This window comes from Oncorhynchus tshawytscha, linkage group LG15 (assembly GCF_018296145.1).
Source record: "Oncorhynchus tshawytscha isolate Ot180627B linkage group LG15, Otsh_v2.0, whole genome shotgun sequence".
NCBI classification, from domain to species: domain Eukaryota; kingdom Metazoa; phylum Chordata; class Actinopteri; order Salmoniformes; family Salmonidae; genus Oncorhynchus; species Oncorhynchus tshawytscha.
This window is the reverse complement of record NC_056443.1, coordinates 18,038,290-18,057,346: the sequence shown is the minus strand read 5'-3', so window position 1 is coordinate 18,057,346 and position 19,057 is coordinate 18,038,290. Positions and strand designations below refer to the sequence as shown.

Genomic DNA, 19,057 nt, shown 5'->3' with positions numbered 1-19,057 from the left:
GCATTTTGATTGCATATTGAAACATATCTTGAAACATTGCCTTTTGTCCAGCATCTCGCAAACACACCGTCAGCAGCGCGTCTAGACTAGTTGCCGACTGCGAGCTGGGGTAGTTAGAGCTGGGGTAGTTAGTTTCATGTCGAGATGGAGGAGTTAGTCGTTTGAGAGAGTGGTGAATGTGCTGCTAAAATGGAAAATCCGGGGAAGCAAATCCGGGGGACGCAGGCAAACATAACGAACAAACCACTGTTCATTATTCCACTCCTTTGCAAAGAGGCAGGCGTTATTAGAACTCAGTCAGATCAAGAATATAAGCATTCTGAGCTTTGATCAAAGCTGGGAGCAATATTTAGATGTTGACCATTAACAGTTTTTTTCTTTATTGTATACGTATATACACTACCATTCAAAAGTTTGTGGTCAGATAGTAATTTTCCTTGTTTTTGAAAGAAAAGCTCATTTTGTTGTCCATTAAAATAACATAAAATAGATGACATTTCTAAGTGAACCCAAACTTTTGAAAGGTGGTGTACAGCACCAGTCAAAGGTTTGGACACACTTACTCATTCAAGGGTTTTTCTTTGTGTTTACTATTTTCTACATTGTAGAATAATAGTGAAGACGTCAAAACTATGAAACAACACATATGGAATCATGTGGTAACCAAAAAAAAGTGTTAAACAAATCAAAATATATTTTTTGGAGATATTATATAAATATATTATATTATATATATTAATATATTATATTATACAAATATATTTTTCGATATATTTGAGATTCTTCAAAGTAGCCACCCTTTTCCTTGATGACAGCTGTGCACACTCTTGGCATTCTCCCACATATGCTGAGCACTTATTGGCTGCTTTTCCTTCACTCTGCGGTCCAACTCATCCAAAACCATCTCAATTGGGGAGAGGTAGGGTGATTGTGGAGGCCAGGTCATCCGATGCAGCACTCCATCACTCTCCTTCTTGGTCAAATAGCCCTTACACAGCCTGGAGGGTCATTGTCCTGTTGGGTCATTGTCCTGTTGAAAATCAAATGATAGTCCCACCAAGCTCAAACCAGATGGGATGGCGTATCGCTGCAGAATGCTGTGGTAGCCATGCTGGTTAAGTGTGCCTTGAATTTAAATAAATCACATAACGTGTCACCAGCAAAGCACCCCCATACCATCACACTTCCTCCTCCAAGCTTCATGGTGGGAACCACACATGCGGAGATCATCCATTTACCTACTCTGCGTCTCACAAAGATGGTTTGAAGCAAAAATCTCAAATTTGCACTCATCAGACCAAAGGCCAGATTTCCACCTGTCTAATGTACATTGCTTGTGTTTCTTGGCCCAAGTAAGTATCTTATTATTATTGGTGTCCTTTAGTAGTGGTTTCTTTGCAGCAATTCGACCATGAAGGCCTCATTCATGCAGTATCCTCTGAACAGTTGATGTTGAGATGTCTGTTACTTGAACTCTGTGAAGCATTTATTTGGGCTGCAATCTGAGGCTGGTAACTCTAATGAATATTCTCTGCAACAGAGGTAACTCTGGGTCTTCTTATCCTGTGGCGGTCCTCATGAATGCCAGTTTCATCATAGCGCTTGATGGTTTTTGCGACTGCACTTGAAGAAACGTTCAAAGTTCTTGACATTTTCCAGATTGACTGACCTTCATGTCTTAAAGTAATGCTGTACTGTCATTTCTCTTTGCTTATATGAGCTGTTCTTGCCATAATATGGACTTGGTCTTTTACCAAATAGGGCTATCTTCTGTATACCACCCCTACCTTGTTACAACACAACTGATTGGCTCAAATGCATTAAGAAGGAAAGAAATGACACAAATGAACGTTTAACAAGGCACACCTGTTAATTGAAATGCATTCCAGGTGAATGCCAAGAGTGTGTAAAGCTGTCATCAAGGCAAAGGGTGGCTACATTGAAGAATCTCAAATATAAAACATATTTTGATTATTTGAACACTTTTTTGGTTACCACATGATTCCATATGTGTTATTTCATTGTTTTGATGTCTTATTCCACAGTGTAGAAAATAGTGAAAAATAAAGAAAACCCTTGAACGGGTAGGTGTGTCCTAACTATTGACTGGTACTGTATATATGCTGTATATCAGGACCTCGGAGTCCTCATTATGTAGTTACGGCCATGATAGAGAATTAAAAATAAATGTATTGTCATACCCGTGGTATACGGTCTGATATACCAAAGCTGTCAGCCAAACAGCATTCAGGGCTCGAACCACCCAGTTTATAATGCAGTACACAGCAGGATCATGGAGTTAGATAGCTAACTTGCCTTTTTATTTTGTAGAAAGATAAGCTTGAAATAGGCATGGTCTAATTGATTTAACAAATGAAAAGACATATGCAAGCTTTTTTATCCATATCAGTCCCGAGGTCCAAGCAAAAATCGACTTTTCATTTAATTTATCTGCATGACCAGCCCTTGTATTTAGTCGCACAATGAAGTGTTTCAGCATGTTCTTTTCGGGACAACCAGGCTACAAGTACAACACAAAACAGCTTGACATAAACAGTTGCTTGCATGAGTGTTAATTGACAAATGTCAATAAAAGAAGGTTTGCCAAAGCAAAAGCCAGGTAAAAATGAATTTATATGAATGTCTTTTTTTAATAATATTAAAAAATTTTTTTTTACACCAGATACAAACATACACGTACAAACATCAACTTACGGACGTACACAAACAACGACTACATCTCATCTGCCCCAGACATGCTCATTCTGTACCCCCATCCCTAGTTGCAACATAGTTTTTTTGTCACATCGCCTTAAATTGTACCAATTCGTTTTTCTCTGTCGCCCATGCGATTTCAATAGTTCAATAATATTTATAAGAACGCTGTAAGTACAGAAAATGTTTGCTCAGTGGGAAAGTAATGTCCAACTCGTCAGTGACAACTCTGTGGCGATTGGCGTTTGTGACAGCAACATTTTGAGGGTATTACAATATTATAGACACTATGTCCTGGGATTTCCTATGATCTTCTATGTAGACGGCTCTTGTGTAGCTTGTGAGTGTCATAGAGCAAAACAGGCGTTTTTGGAAGAAAAAAAAGACCCGGCCCCGGTCCCCTTCCAGACCGCCCTTATCTCACAAGCACCGCTAAATCTCGGCCCCCTCTAATCACGCTAAAACACACCATGTTTAAAAGAGGTTAGAAGTCCTAAATCACACCGGCTTGGGTTAATGAACCATAAAATCAATAGTTATTTCTGGTTGCTTATCAAAGTTAGCTGGCTATCTCATTGATCCTGCTTTGTGGTACTGTATACCCCTCTGATGTGTCAGGTACGAATTGACTTAGACAGGTTACGTAAAAGTCTGGGTGTGTTCCGTCCTGTGTGTGAGTTTGTGTGTGTTTCGGTTTGTGTGTTTATACAAGCGTGTGTGCGTTAATACGAGCGCGTGCTGTGTGTGAACTGTGAGCTGTGTGTTTAAGATACAGTATCAGTCCCGAGTCTGTACATATTGTGGTTATAACCACCACAACCTCTCCCAATAACTTACCAGAACGACACCAACATGCAGGCTCACACTAGCCAGGCAGACACCAAATACAACATTTTCTTTCACTAAATAAAAACCTGAATTGTTGCCAGTTGTGGTCAATTACCAAAGACACACCCCACGGGGTGTGTCACGCAGTCTCCAGAAGTGGAAACAAAAGCATGACGTTTACATTGATGCTGGTTTGTGTTTGTAGAACTGGTAACCCAGCAGTATTGTTGGCTAGAGGCCAAATATGACAAAGGAAGTTACAATAAATGTTGACCCTACCAGTTAGAGCTTTGTCTCTACTCTCTTCAATTGTTCCTCCATTTTGACTGCACCTACACTTGAAGTGGCGATATGACCAGGAAAAACTCAGGGCCCTACTTACAACCTGTAATATAAACTAAAATAGTTATAAAAAATTTCCCTGGAGTGGAAAAACTCAGGGCTCAAGCTACTATTACTCTAAAATTGGGCAATCGCACATAGACCAGGTTGAAATTACTCCAGTCATTGGCATGGCACTTTCTTTAAGAGTGAGTGGGTATGTCAGACTAGTCTAGCCAAATTCTTTACACGTTAGGCTCTGTCGGCCAGCCGCACTTATCAGTGTCAAAACAATGCCTTCCCTCCTCTGTATCACCATTGTTTGTGTCCCAAATGACACCCTATTCCCTATATAGGGCACTGGGTCCTGGTCAAAAGTAGAGCACTATATAGGGAAAAGGGTCCCATTTGGGAAGTAGCCATTGATCAGAAAATCTTCCACTTTTCCATTCAAAACCCAAGCACTTTCCCTTCCAGTAGGGCTGACACATCATTTCTTGGAATCTTCAACAGACAACGGTGTCCAACTGGAGAATTTGACCGCTCATACTTTGTTGACCCTCCAGTAGAATTCCACTAATTTCTAGCTATCTAGAAATGTGTGAGGACGTGTGTGCATTGCCATTTCATGCTCTTCCTTGTGTGTGTGTGCATGCATGTCCTTATTACTAACCACTGACAGCATAGCTATTCTCTCTCTGGGGAGGGTTCAGGAAATGTTATTTTCCCCATGACAATTTCACCTCCTTATTCACTTCCTGTTGTTGAGTCTGGTTTGCTGGGCAAGCAACCACCGTTATCAGACAAAAATGAATACTAACGTCAGAAAAACGTGAATATTCCTGTAAGGGTCATCGGGCAATGTCATTATTACAAAGCAGAATTACTGTAGGAAAAGTTTTTTGTTCAAACAGCAATTTCACAACTTTCATTGAAAAGTCCTGTTTTTCACAATAATTTGTAACATACTTCGTAGCTAACTCTTAGTCACTTTCAATTTTCACATTTTTCATTGGGTAATTCATTTTCATTGGGTAATTCACTTTCATTGGGTAATTCATTGTAATCTTTATTTCTAAGTATGCCTGCTTGAACATTATTAGTGAATACTATGATATTACTGATTACTACTACTGCAACTTTCTGTCACATCTTCGCTGCTTATGGATATCTGTTACTCAACGAGAGTCAGAGGATGAGTAGGAGTCAGGGAGACAGGGTCAGCATTTCTGACAGGATTGGCCTTTTTGAGGGAATACCCATTCCTCCTGTTCGTCATGTGTCTCCCTCTAATCACCCTTTCCTCTAACTTCCCCTCCTTTCATTGTTCATCTAGTCATTCCTCCCCCGCACATCACATCCCTCCATTTCCCCGTCCCCCATCCCTCGCTCCCAGACCATCTGTCCTTAGACCTATGCCCACGATCTCTCTCTTCCTCGCTTCTTTTCTCAGTTGTTTATTTATTTGCCATCACGACCACAACAATAATAATATCCAGATTTCCTCTTGGTTACATAACAGTGTAGGCTACTTTATGTGTAATCTTGACAACTAGCCAAAATAAGCACAGACCAATAGATAAGTCTATTTTAGTCTTCATTTGGATGAACTATTGTCTAGTCATTGTCGTTTTCTTCTATGCTTTTAGAAAAAAGGGTTCTGAAAGGGTTCTCCGGCTGTCCCCATAGGAGAACCCTTTTTGGGTTCTATGTAAAACCGTCAATAGAAAGGGTTCTACATGGAACCCAAAAGGGTTCTACCTGCAACCAAAAATGGTTCTTCAAAGGGTCTCCTATGGGGACAGCCGTAGAACCCTTTAAGGTTCTAGATAGCACCTTTTTTTCCTAAGAGTATACTACACCCATAAAGTAAGAGTTCAGGAAAGGGATTTAACAGTGAATTATGATAGAAGAACAAATAAAGAAATAACTTTTTTCAATTTTCATTCAGAATAGGTTGGCCTGTTGCGCAATATATTTTTTGGGCCTTGCCCAAGCTGTTCTCTTCGTTCTTGAGTCATTGTGTTTTTCTCATACCACTGTCATTGCTTAATTTATCCTTCTTTACTTATTTAAGAGATCATATTGTTAGAGTTCAGAAGCTGATTTATTGAAATACATTAAATAGCTGTTCCATTGTAGTAGCAAAGTCAAGTGGATTGATTGGAAAAGGTTGAGCATAGAAGTTCTTAAGAATAGTAGCCTTTGCCTTAAACACAATGATATGCCTGACAAGCAATCGTAGCAGATGTCTAGGAGTTGTTATACAGTACAATGTACTTATGGAATTTGATAGTGACTGCGCTCTTCAAGTCATTCCACAGGTTCTCGATGGGATTTTAGTCGGGGCTCTGACTAGGCCACTCAAGGACATTCACCTTCTTGTCCTTCAGCCACTGTTCGGTTGTTTTTGGTCATTGTCATGTTGAAATGTGAACCATCTTCCCATTTTCAACTTCTTGGCAGAGGGCTGCAGGTTCTCCTCAAGAAAATGTTGGTATTTTGCACTGTCCATTTTCCCTTCTTTCCTGACAAGTGCTCCTGTCCCTGCTGAAGAAAAACACCCCCACAACAGGATGCTGCCACCGCCGTTGTCACGACTTCCGCCGAAGTCGGGTCCTCTCCTTGTTCGGGCGGCACTCTGCGGTCGGCGTCGCCGGTCTTCTAGCCATCATCGATCCACTTTTCATTATCCATTTGTTTTGTCTTGTGTTTCCACACACCTGGTTTCAATTCCCTCATTTACTTGTTGCGTATTTAACCCTCTGTTCCCCCCATGTCTTTGTGTGGGATTGTTTATTGTATTGCTTGTGCATGTTCCCTGTGAGTGCACAACAGGTTATTTTGTGCCCATTTATCTTGTTGTTCTGGATGCCGTTGGTTTTGCTTAATACGTCTCTGGTTATTACCCAGTTCTGCTCTCCTGCTCCTGACTTCTCTGCCGCCAATTACGCACCCCGCTACAGCCGTGCTTTACTGTAGACATGGTGTTCTTTGGGTGGAAGATGTATTCAGTTTTTGCCAGACATATCGTTTTGCGTTCAGCCCAAAAAGTTCCATTTTGGTCTCATCTGACCACAGCACCCTTTGCCACTTGGTCTCAGAATCTACAATGTGCTTTTTGGCAAAGCTCAAATGAGACTTGATGTGACTTTTTTTGAGGAGTGTTTTTTTTCTTGCCACCCTCCCATAGAGGCCAGATTTGTGGAGCGCTTCTGATATTGTGGTCACATGCACACATTGACCAGTCTTTGCCATAAAGACCCGAAGCTCCTTCAAAGTTGCCATTGGCTTCTTGGTAGCCTCTCTGATCAGTCTCCTCCTTACCCGGTCATCCAGTTTGGAGGGAGGCCTGATCTATGCAGGGTTTGGGTGGAGGCATACGCCTTCCACTTCTTAATAATGGTCTTAATTGTGCTCAGAGGGATAGACGAAGCCTTTGAAATCTTTTTACATCCATCCCCTGACTTGTGCCTTTCCACAACTGTTTCTCATAGAGATTTTGAAAGTACCTTTCCGCACATAGTGGATTTTTTGCTTTGAATTACACTACTAAGCAGTGGAGTCCTCTATGAACAACTGCTTTTATTCTAATCAAAGTCACTATAATTGATCACAGATGGAAGCCAATTAGCTTGATTTGTGATCTGGAAGGTAATTGGTTATACCACAGCAAGTTTGCAATTGCAATTCTAAAGGGGAGGGGGGATGTTCACATGTCCAAATAGGATATTTGTTTTATTTTTTTGAATTTGACCCCTTTTTTCCCCCAATTTCGTGGTTTCCAATTGTTTTAGTAGCTACTATCTTGTCTCATCTCTACAACTCCCGTACAGGCTCGGGAGAGACAAAGGTTGAAAGTCATGCGTCCTCCGATACACTACCCAACCAAGCCACACTGCTTCTTAACACAGCGCCATCCAACCCGGAAGCCAGCCGCACCAATGTGTCGGAGGAAACACCGTGCACCTGGCAACCTTGGTTAGCGCGCACCGTGCCCGGCCTGCCACAGAAGTCGCTGGTGCACGATGAGACAAGGATGGCCAAACCCTCCCTAACCCCGGCCGGTTACAACCGAGCCTGGGCGCGAACCCTTAACCACTGCGCCACCCGGGAGGTCCAAATAGAATATTTTACTGTTTTAATCTTAATACATTTTCAGATCATCTTTTATATATTTTTTACTTTGATATTGTCGGTTACGGTGTATAAATAAAGCCTGAAAAAGTCACATTTTATGTGTTTTCATTTCAGGCTGTAAGGCAACAAAAGGTGAACATTTTAAAAGGGTTTGGTGACTTTCTATGCTTGTCATAATGTGTGAGTGTATTTTGTACTGACGCTTAATGATTTTTCTATGCAATTTACAGCATATCATGACAACTTTTTTTTCTCTTTCCACATTACTCTATGACTATCCCTAAAACTTTTCCTTAAAACCACAGAAGCTTAGCAGTTTCTCTTTCTCTGTGTTATAGTAGAAACAAAACACATTTTCACAGATTCTTTCTCAATGCATATTTCAAATGTAGGACGGTTTTAGATCTATTTTCTTACTACATAACTCTATGACTAAAACTTTCCTTCAAACTGCAGCTTTTTGGTTTCACTTTAGATCTGAGTAGCCTTGGGCCTGAACAGCCTGAGTGGAAATGTTGAATTAATTTATCTGAGAAAGTGGAAGGGAAGTTTTAATATTGCATAAAAGCTGTTTGTCTTTCATCCAAAATGTATTTTGGGTTCATTCCTTTTCCAGTGTACCCCTAGTCTGTTTCCCGTAGTAACAGAACAGTGAGTTCCCATTCCCATGCTCATTTTATCTCACCTCAGAGAAAATGGAGTGGGCAGGTCAAACCAGATTTCCATTGACAAACTAATAAGGAATGTACCAAAAGAAGGGGTCTGGGGGTTTGTGGGTGGGATGATATTTTTAGATTTTTTAAAATGTTTACATTTGATTAATTTAGCAGATGCACTTATCCAGAACATTTTATAGGAGCAATTAGGGTTAAGTGCTTTGCTCAAGGGCACATCGACAGATGTTTAACCTAGACGGCTCAGGGATTTGAACCAGCAAGCTTTCAGCCCAACACTCTTAAACACTAGGCAACCTGCCGCCACTTAGCGTCATTATACAAACAAATATGACAGTAGCTAGGTTTCCATCCAATTGCCAACAGATTTTCGTTCAAATACTCTGAAATCCGCATGAAGAAAATGCGAATTTCCCCACCAGTGGTGTGTTTCCACCAAAGAGACTTGTTGCCAATCAAAATAAGTGAATTCATCAGTTATTCTGCGCTCTGTCACACTCAGAGAGAGTGCTCTGAAATCGGAGAAGGTAGCCAGAGATACATTTGCCAACGCCAGAGATATGCTAACAAGTCGTTCAAAATCTTGCTAGCTAACCAAGTGACACCCGCATCTCTAGCTGTGTTGACAACCGAAAAATGATATGAGGGGGAAAAAGTAAATAATTCACCTCATCCAATGACGTCAGTTTACTAGCGGCTACCTAGCTAGTTAACGGTAGGCTCCGTGCTTTTAGCTTGCCACATAAATAGATGCGCTAGCCTATTAGCCACGTTATGGCTGACTTGTGATCATTGCCCTTGCTAGTTTGAGTGTAATGACATTCCCAGCCTTATTTACATTTGTCTGTTTTTGTCATTGAAACTGAACCGGTGCATCCCGAAATAAGGCATCAAACAATGTACCAGGCCAGATGTGATTTACAACCTGATAGCAATATTTTTTGGACATCCACTGAAGTAGATAGCAAGTTTACAAGAGAGCTACAGCAGTTGCTATGGTAACCAAACAAACATATTTGCTTGTTTAGCTAACCAAACCATCAGTCATAGCTTGCTATTATGAAAATCGAATTCAACAATTGCAATACTGTTTTCAAAAGCAGCTCAAAGAAAATTTCTAAAAATAAACTATAGCAATGGAATTTTCCAGTGCAAATATATCGTGCCTTATAGGGAAGTAATGCACGCTCTAGAATGCCCTTCAAGACAATCAGAAAGGAGTATTAAAAAATGCCATGGTATAAATCTACAATACACTATCAACATGCTGTGTGCAACTAGGCAGTTAAGCTCATGTGAACAAGCAGCAACAGCAACTATAACACATGTAGGTTCAAAAACAACAATAAAACGTTAACAGCCTATGACATCACAGAGTCAAAGGGACCCCAAATTTACTACCATGTTGCCTCAAGTTCAACCCCCCTCCTTCTCAGTTACCGTGGAAACCATGGAGTTACAGTAAGATGCTTGAGGGAGAGTGGAAAGGAACAAGAATTCTGGGAGACCATCCAGCTTGACCAAACCAGTTTTCCGTTTTGTTATGTTTTGGCCTCAAAGGCTTCAATTGCAGTGGCGGTTCATTTCAGTTTTCACACCTCTTAAACACACATAGCTGTTGGAGAAAAGGAAATACATACAGTGCCTCTCAGCAAAATGAATACGCACACATGCATGCACACACCTTAATCTATAGGATGGGTGTCCCTATTCCCGGGACGGTTGAGCTAACGTGCACTAATGTGATTAGCATGACAGCTTTAAGTAACAGCAAACTTTCCAGGACATAGACATATGGGCAGAAAGCTTAAATTTGTGTTAATCTAACTGCACTGTCCAATTTACAGTAGCTATTACAGTGAAATAATACCATGCTATTGCTTGAGGGGAGTGCACAGCAACAAAACCCTTTTATCATGGCAACTGGTTTGATACATTCACCTCTGAAGGTAAATAATGTAAGCACAAGGACTATAGACAGCAGGTGCGATGGGGTAATGGTGTGTGTGTGTGAACATTTTGTGAATACGCGGCCATGGAATACTGGCAGCTACAGAACCAAATGTGGAATTCTGATGTGTCAGATCTGTGTTTATGTGTCACCCCTCTCTGACAGGAGAGTGAGAGAGAGGAAGGGAGAGAAAGAGGAATAGAGAGAGAACTACATGGGAAGAGTGGGGATGGACGAGTAGGCACAGAGACAGGTAGAATTGGAACCACCTGACCTTTGCCAGACAATGGGAGCTACAAACTCCCCTGAGTAAACAGCATGACTGAACCTACCCCCCCCTCTCTCTCTCCCCAAGTGCAAAAAGAAACAAAGAGAAAAATGTGCCTGAGTCTCTGTGTGAGGTAGAGAGTGATAAAGAGGACATAAGTGAGTGTGTGTGTGCCAGAGTGAGAAAGAGAGCGAAAGCATGTGTTTGTGTGTGTGTGTGTGTGTGTGTGTGTGTGTGTGTGTAACAGCCTCGCTAGGGAGTAGAAGCCTGTCTAGGCAGTAAGGGATGTCGACCTCATAGTCACAAGTAACTTCCTCTCTGCACATGTCTACTGGAATGGGGCCTAGAGGGAAGAGGGAGGGGCCTAGGGAGCCATGCCGCTAGTCTACGCTATATAAAGCAGTAGAACTCTTACACACACACTCACACTCAAATGATGCTTCTCTAATAACTCACAGGGAAAACACTGAAAGACTGAGCTATTACTATTCCAGCAACTCTCAAGCAACTCAAGAGCTACATCAAGCTAATCTTCATCAAGTTCGTCTACATCTTTCAACACTTCAACTTCAAGGTAAGAGTGCATTTATGATTATATTCTTTAGAGCAAATGTTAAAGTTCTTGGAAATATGCTCATAAGGCAAACTTAGTCTTGTTTTCCATTTGTTGTTATTATTATGAAACAAATCATCAAATGGATACATAATATTGTCTGTGTGCATCACTAAACAAACTCAGAGGTTGTAACAATTGCACTGCAAGTTGCATACAGACAACATGTTGTATGAGTCAATATTTGAACCCTGAACTTCTGGGGGAAATAACACTGTATATTTTCAAATTCTACAACAGAAATGTGTGTTTAAAGATGTATGAACTCAAATGACCACCGCTGCACTAAAAGCCTTGAGGGCAAAATTAACCATTCTGTTTCAAATATGTTTTATTATGAAGCATTATGGTCCAAGTATACAATTAAACAGTCTGATGAAAAAATTAAGATGCATATTTTTTTTTACATATATGAAAACAAATATAGGACAACAACAAATGACAATAGCATGCAAAGTTGCACCCCAATAAACACTTGTTCAATTCTGTTTTTATTTCTCTCCCACACACTCACTTTCTGTCTGTCTCTCTCACTATCTCTTTCTGTCTCTCTGTGTGTGTGTGTGTGTGTGTTACGCCAACATGTCCAAGGTTGGCACCTGGGTCTTGTCTCTTGTTTTGTCTCACCCATGTCTGTACCACAGTAAACCAATGCCAGGGTCACTTGTTTTCCATTGAGAACCAGGGTCATATTCATTAGTAGACACCATAGCTAAATGTTTTGCTACAGAAAACAAAGATGTTTCTTATTGGTCAATTTGCTGCATAGAACCTCCCTGTTTGAGTCAGTTTTCTTCCATTTGCTGCCTGGTGAATATAACCATATAAACTATTTTGATTTACTATCCTCCATCCAGAAGTGTGGTTACATACCTCTGTCTGTGATGTCTATACTGGTCCGGTGGAATAGAAAATATCTTTGAAGGTTGCCCAACAAGAAACAGATTTATAAACACACTGTGGAATGCTTTTTAAAATGAATCTAAATTAGAATGGCTAGTAAGCAGAAACTGTGCCAAATAATTTATGCAACTGAGACCGAAACGGACCTGTGTATTTGTAGAGAACATACGATTTTAACAACTATGGTTTTAAGTAACCCCTCAAGTAACACTCTTGTATGTACCGCAGCAATGCATCTGAAGGATCTTTTCATCTTTCATCTTCTTGTTCAGTCTTTCTTTGATCCTTCTATCATTTGACTCATCTTTCTCCCCTGTCCTCTCCCGATTTTTGAATATTGTTGAATCTCTATAATTTCACAAATCTCTCTCTCCTCGCTTCCCTCTCTCCTAGGATTCTTTATCTTTATTCTTGTTCAATCTTCCCCATCTCCCTAGAATGCTTTACCTGTATACAATGTTGTTAGATTCCTTTAACCCTCTCTCCTCCTCCTTTGCCCAGGCTGCTTTGCCATTAGATAATGTTGTTAGAGGTGTCTACCATTCCACTCATCCCTCCTTCCTCTCCCCAGGATGCTGTGCCTGTACGTGTGCTTCCTCCTCAGCCTCTCTGGAGCGGCCCTCTCTAACCTCCAGGAGAAACAGACAGACTTTGGGATGCGGGTCTTCTGTCATGTGGCCCAGACCTCCAGGGGCTCTAACTTGGCCTTCTCACCCTACGGCGTGGCCACCATCCTGGGCATGGCTCAGCTGGGCGCTGGGGGCAACACCCGGAAGACACTCAACGCCAAATTGGGCTTCTCTCTACAAGGTAAGGGTGGGCTGTTTTGTAGCCTCTTACCACAGCTGTGATGTATAATGACATCAAATCAAACTTAATTTGCCACGTGACAAAAACAACAAGTGTAGACTTTACTGTGGAAATGCTTACTTACAAGCCCTTAACTAACAGTGCAGTTCAAAAAGAAGAAAATATTTACCAAGTATGCTATATAAAATTTTACAATAAAATGTAACACAATAAGAATAACAATAACGAGGATATATACAGGGTGCACTGGTACCGAATGAGTGTGCAGGGGTACAGGCTAGTTGAGGGGGGAGGGGGTCAATGTAAATTGTCCGGTGGTGAATTTTATGAATTGTTCAGCAGTCTAATGGCTTGGGGGTAGAAGCTGTTGAGGAGCCTTTTGGTCCTAGACATGGCACTCTGGTACCGCTTGCCGTGTGTTGGCAGAGAAAACAGTCTATCACTTGGGTGACTGGAGTCTCTGACAATTTTATGGGCTTTCCTCTGACACCACCTATTATATAGGTCCTGGATGGCAAGCAGCTTGGCCGCAGTGATGTACTGGGACATTCACACTACCCTCTGTAGCGCCTTACGGTCAGATGCCGAGCAGTTGCCATACCAGGCGGTGATGCAACCAGTCAGGATGCTCTCGATGGTGCAGCTGTAGAACCTTTTGAGGTTCTGGGGGATCATGCTAAATCTTTTCAGTCTCCTGAGGGGGAAAAGGTTTTGTTGTGCCCTCTTCACGACTTTCTTGATATGTTTGGACCATGATAGTTCGTTGGTGATGTGGACACCAAGGAACTTGAAACTCTCGACCCGCTCCACTACAGCCCCATCAATGTTAATGGGGGCCTGTTCGGCCCGCCTTTTTCTGTAGTCCACGATCAGCTCCTTTGTCTTGCTCACATTGAGGGAGAGGTTGTTGTCCTGGCACCACACTGCCAGTTCTCTGACCTCCTCCCTATCGTTGTTGGTGATCAGGCCTACCACTGTTGTGTCATCAGTAAACTTAATGATGGTGTTGGAGTCGTGTTTGGCCACACAGTCATGGATGAACAGGGAATACAGGAGGGGACTAAGTACACACCCCTGAGGGGCCCCTGTGTTAAGGATCAGCGTGGCAGACATGTTGTTGCCTACTCTTACCACCTGGGGGCGGCCTGTCAGGAAGTCCAGGATCCAGTTGCAGAGGGCGGTGTTTAGTCCCAGAGTCCTTAGCTTAGTGGTGAGCTTCGTAGGCACTATGGTGTTGAACACTGAGCTGTAGTCGATTAACAGCATTCTCACATAGGTGTTCCTTTTGTCCAGGTGAGAAAGGGCAGTGTGGAGTGCGATTGAGATTGCATCATCTGTGGATCTGTTGGTGACGAGTGTCAGAGCCGGTGTAGTAGGAGTCAATCTTAATCCTGTATTGATGCTTTTCTTGTTTGATGGTTTGTCTGAGGGCATAATGGGATTTCTTATAGGTGTCCGGATTAGTGTCCCGCTCCTTGAAACTGTCAGCTCTAGCCTTTATCTCAATGTGGATGTTGCCTTTAATCCATGGCTTCTGGTTGGGATATGTACGTACGGTCACTGTGGGGACGACGTCGTCGATGCACTTATTGATGAAGCCGATGACTGAGGTCATATACGCCTCAATGACATTGGATGAATCCCGGAACATATTCCAGTCTGTGCTAGCAAAACAGTCCTTTGGTGTAGCATCTGCGTCATCTCATGCAACTACATAGGGTAGTTGAATGAGTTTTGCAAAGTGAGACAGATGGTAGACTTGGTTTTGTCTACACAATGAGGCCTTGACAATAACATAACTCCAGGCTGACATAATCAAAACAAAAAGAGCCATCCTAGCCGGTGACGAGCAACATCCACACTTTCTCACCATCTCTATATGCAATCGTGACTCATTCATTCTCTCATTCTTTCCATTCCACTTCTCCTCCTGCTCTTCCTCTCCAGCCTTTTTGTACTTTTAATCATAAATTAAAATCAATGATTCCTCTCCTCCAGAGCGAGGGATGTCACGTCAGCAGCGTCTGCTACAGCAGAACCTCTCCAGTGAGGAGGGAGTGGAGCTGGCCAGTGGCATCATGGTAGAGAAGAAGATGGCTCTGGAGAAAGGCTTCAGGAGGGGGCTGGTGAAAGCCTTCCAGGTCTCCCCTCACCAATTGGACTTCTCCAGGCCAGACCAGGCCCTGGAATTCATCAATGCCTGGGTCTCTGACCACACCGCAGGTGAGATACAGTAGTGTAGTATTGGCTCATACCTTCAATGTCATGCACATCACCACATATTGCAAGTGTGCACTTTGTTAAAATCGATGAAGTTGTAGTAGCTATAGCAACAACAATGCATACAACACAACCAGTGACAGACAGAGAGGATACAACTTGCTTGTTTTCTCCAGAAAATCTAATTCTTTGTGGGATGAGACAGATTTATAATCAAAACAAACCTCCCCAAACACTCTCTTTCCTCTCTTCTCTCTGCTCCAGGTACCATCCCTTCATTCCTGTCGTCCGGTGCTCTGACTGACGAGACTCGCATAGTCCTACTGAACGCTCTGCACTTCCAGGGGTTATGGAAGGTGCCCTTTGACCCCAAGATGACCGAGGAGAGGCTGTTCCATTGTGCCAATGGCAGCTCTGTGCCCGTACCTATGATGAGGCTCACACACCACTTCAACTACGGTGGGTACCTCAGGATGTTTTTCAAGTGTAGAATTTTCCCATGAGACATTTTTACATCCCCTTGACATGAGTACATCCTCTCTTCTTTTTAAATACTTTAGAAGTTAACTTAGAATACCTCATTTTGGCAGAATCCTAACATGTGATCTGTAAATGTAACTCAAGTTTTCGTGTCTTCCATCGATATTATTTACACACATGTAGTTAGGACTTGGTCCTTAAGGCATGCATTCTTCAAAAGTGATTCAAACGAGTCCGCCGCAGCCCAGCAGCCAGCAGCCAAAACAGACATGACTACAAGTACTACCTCCACCAATCAAACTGAAACTAATCCAACCTCTCCTCTCTTCTCCTCTACAGGTGAGTTCGTGACCCCCGATGGTGTGGACTATGATGTCATCGAGGTTCCGTACGAGGGAGAATCCCTGAGCATGCTGCTGGTCACCCCCTTCGAGTCCGAGAGGCCAGTGAGCGTGCTCAGTAGCGAGCTGACCACCAGACGCCTGCAACAGTGGAGAGAGGAGCTGAGGAGCGTCAAGCGTCAACTGGCTCTGCCCAAGTTTACCCTGGACACTGAGGTGGATCTGAAGTCTACACTGACCAGCATGGGGTTGGGGGACATGTTCAACCTGGCCAAAGCAGACTTCACTCGCATCACCAGTGAGTACCCTACCATTCATCACTTAGGAACTGGTGTCTGAAGTGGCACCCTATTCTTTATTTAGTGCACTACCTTTGACCAGGGCCCAGGCCTCTGGTCAAATGTAGGGCACTATGTAGGGGATAGGATTGGCTCTGTTGCAATATCCACACTACTAGCATTTCACTTTAGAATGAAGGAATGTATTGGGCATACATTCTGTGGTATGAAAGTGTGGACATTGGAAAGTGACAGACTTGGTATGATCAGTTTGTGTGTTTAGCAAATACAGAATACTGCATGCTTCTCATTCTTTTTAGACAGCTAATTTAAACTCCCTCTCTTTATTTCTCTGCCAGCTGAGGAAAGGCTGTGTGTGTCCAAGGTTCTGCAGAAAGTCAAGATTGAGGTGAACGAGAAGGGAACCAAGGGATCATCTGCCACAGGTACATTACAAGACCAATACTTATTCCTGATGATTTAACCAATAGTATAAAGAAGTGTTTTGACTTGTCTTTTATACAGATGTACATAAAGACAATACATTTATGATGAATTGATGATAGCATAGGCTACAGAGTTGTGTTTTGACAGTGCTTGTTATACGGATGTACATAACAATAATTAATTGATGTTAAAGTGATGTTACTGTACAGAGTTGTGCTTTGACTGTATTGTCTCCTCTCTTTGCCCCTTACAGCTGCCATTATGTTCTCTCGTATGGCTATAGAGGAGATCACCCTGGACAGGCCCTTCCTTTTCCTCATCCAACACAAGTCCACAGGTGAGTTTCCTCTAATGTGCCTACACCACCATCTATGTTAAAAACTACATAATGTTAGCCTTGGTTATCCAATGTCTCAAATCACCACAAGTCTAGCTAGCTGTGTCCTTTTTATATAAGTGCATACACTTTCAAGTAGGTTCAGGGGAAGTCCTGCTATTTTATCCCTGCATATACTGTATGATCTTGTATGGAATTCTCTTTGTCCCTCAGACACTTTGACATACTTCCTACCTTGTTCGTCCTCTAATATAAAATATGTTTGTTTTCCCCTCCCAGGTGCTGTACTGTTCATGGGTCAAGTCAACCAACCCTAGCAACACTAACAGACCAATACACCAGAGAGGAAGAAGCGAAGCGAGAGGAATAACGGCCCAAAATCTGTCTTCTCCAGCGAGGAGTTTTTGTATGGAGGTCAATGAGAGTGTCAAATTTGGTGAACAAAAAAAATGAATGGCTTATCTTCTACATGTGGCTTATTTTATCTAATACATGTTTCTTGATGCTTAGGTTGTTACGAGTGTATTGATATAAATATGACAGATGACATCCCGGCAACTTTGAGAAAAAACACTTTATATCGGAGTTGTGACTGTTTTTCACACGCATATCTGCCCTCCCATTGGCTAGCTAGAATGGTCCCACCTGATCTTGCCTCCTCCCGACTGCCTTCCATTTTTGAAGAGATTGACTTGAGTATCTGTTCAATATCATGGATTATCTGTGCTGATATACAACAACCATGAACATTCCTTTCGTTCCATTGACAGGGACACCTGTCAATCAACTTGCTACTGAAACTGACCATAGTTAAATCTATGACCTGGACAATAACTGTAACTTAAATGATCCTTAATCTGTATATTACCAAATTGGCAAAATGCATATATTTTGATAAGTGAAAGTTTATATATCTATTATTTGCGCTGATGGGATATGTTTTTTTTTTTTTGTGAGCAATGGGTATGGTTGTTAATGCCTGATACTGATATGAAGGGAAAATTATTGAATGGGTAAGAAATATTTTTATTTTGCTGTTGAATTTTATTGTCTGTAATGCTCTGTTTGTTCCGACAAGTCTTATTTTTGCAGTATTTATATATTTATTAAAATGAAAACCTTTTTAAAAACCTTACATGTTGTGGACTACAATTTATTAGTTTTGACCTCTGGTGTTCATAACATGAATAGTGACTTAGAAAAACAATAATTTAGTGGTTGGACTAGTTGGATCCAGAAATATAGGTTTTAATTCAGATAAATATACAATAAAATATGCCCCACTAGGTGACATAAGCTGTCTGTAACCTACCTGTTGTGGTTGCAGTCACTTTAGGCAACAGAGTAGGCTTAAATGTAATATTTCAAGCAATTATTTGTAGAGCCTATGATAAAACTGGCATGCTAAATTGTGTAGAAATCTCTAAAATCTCTATCTATTGCTGACTGAACGCACACTTTTTGGCCATCACCTCGTAAGAACTCAGTTTCCATGGAAACCACATCGACCGTCTTGTCATGGCAACAACATCCGAACATACTGTACTGATACGAGAGACACATGCCCCCCCACCCCACCCCCCATCCTCCAAGAATCTTAGAGCACCACGAATCAGATTTCAAATGTAATATAATCAACTCCTAAACTCAAACGAAACAGCGTTGTGGCTACATACATGTTTAGTTTTAGTTATGAAATTGTTTGAAATAGACCTAGTAGATCTAGCGAGT

At 41.8% G+C, this 19,057-nt stretch overlaps 1 protein-coding gene across 1 annotated transcript; it reads left to right on the top strand.

The window, feature by feature from the left end:
- Window positions 1–11,305: 11,305 nt before the first annotated feature.
- On the top strand, window positions 11,306–18,461 carry LOC112214536 (plasminogen activator inhibitor 1). Its single transcript, XM_024373349.2, has 8 exons — window positions 11,306–11,471; window positions 12,985–13,223; window positions 15,222–15,446; window positions 15,708–15,902; window positions 16,263–16,562; window positions 16,902–16,988; window positions 17,243–17,326; window positions 17,606–18,461. Exons 2-8 carry the CDS (start codon window positions 12,986–12,988, stop codon window positions 17,641–17,643), a joined length of 1,167 nt encoding a protein of 388 aa, XP_024229117.1. The 5' UTR covers window positions 11,306–11,471; window position 12,985; the 3' UTR covers window positions 17,644–18,461.
- Window positions 18,462–19,057: the final 596 nt, after the last annotated feature.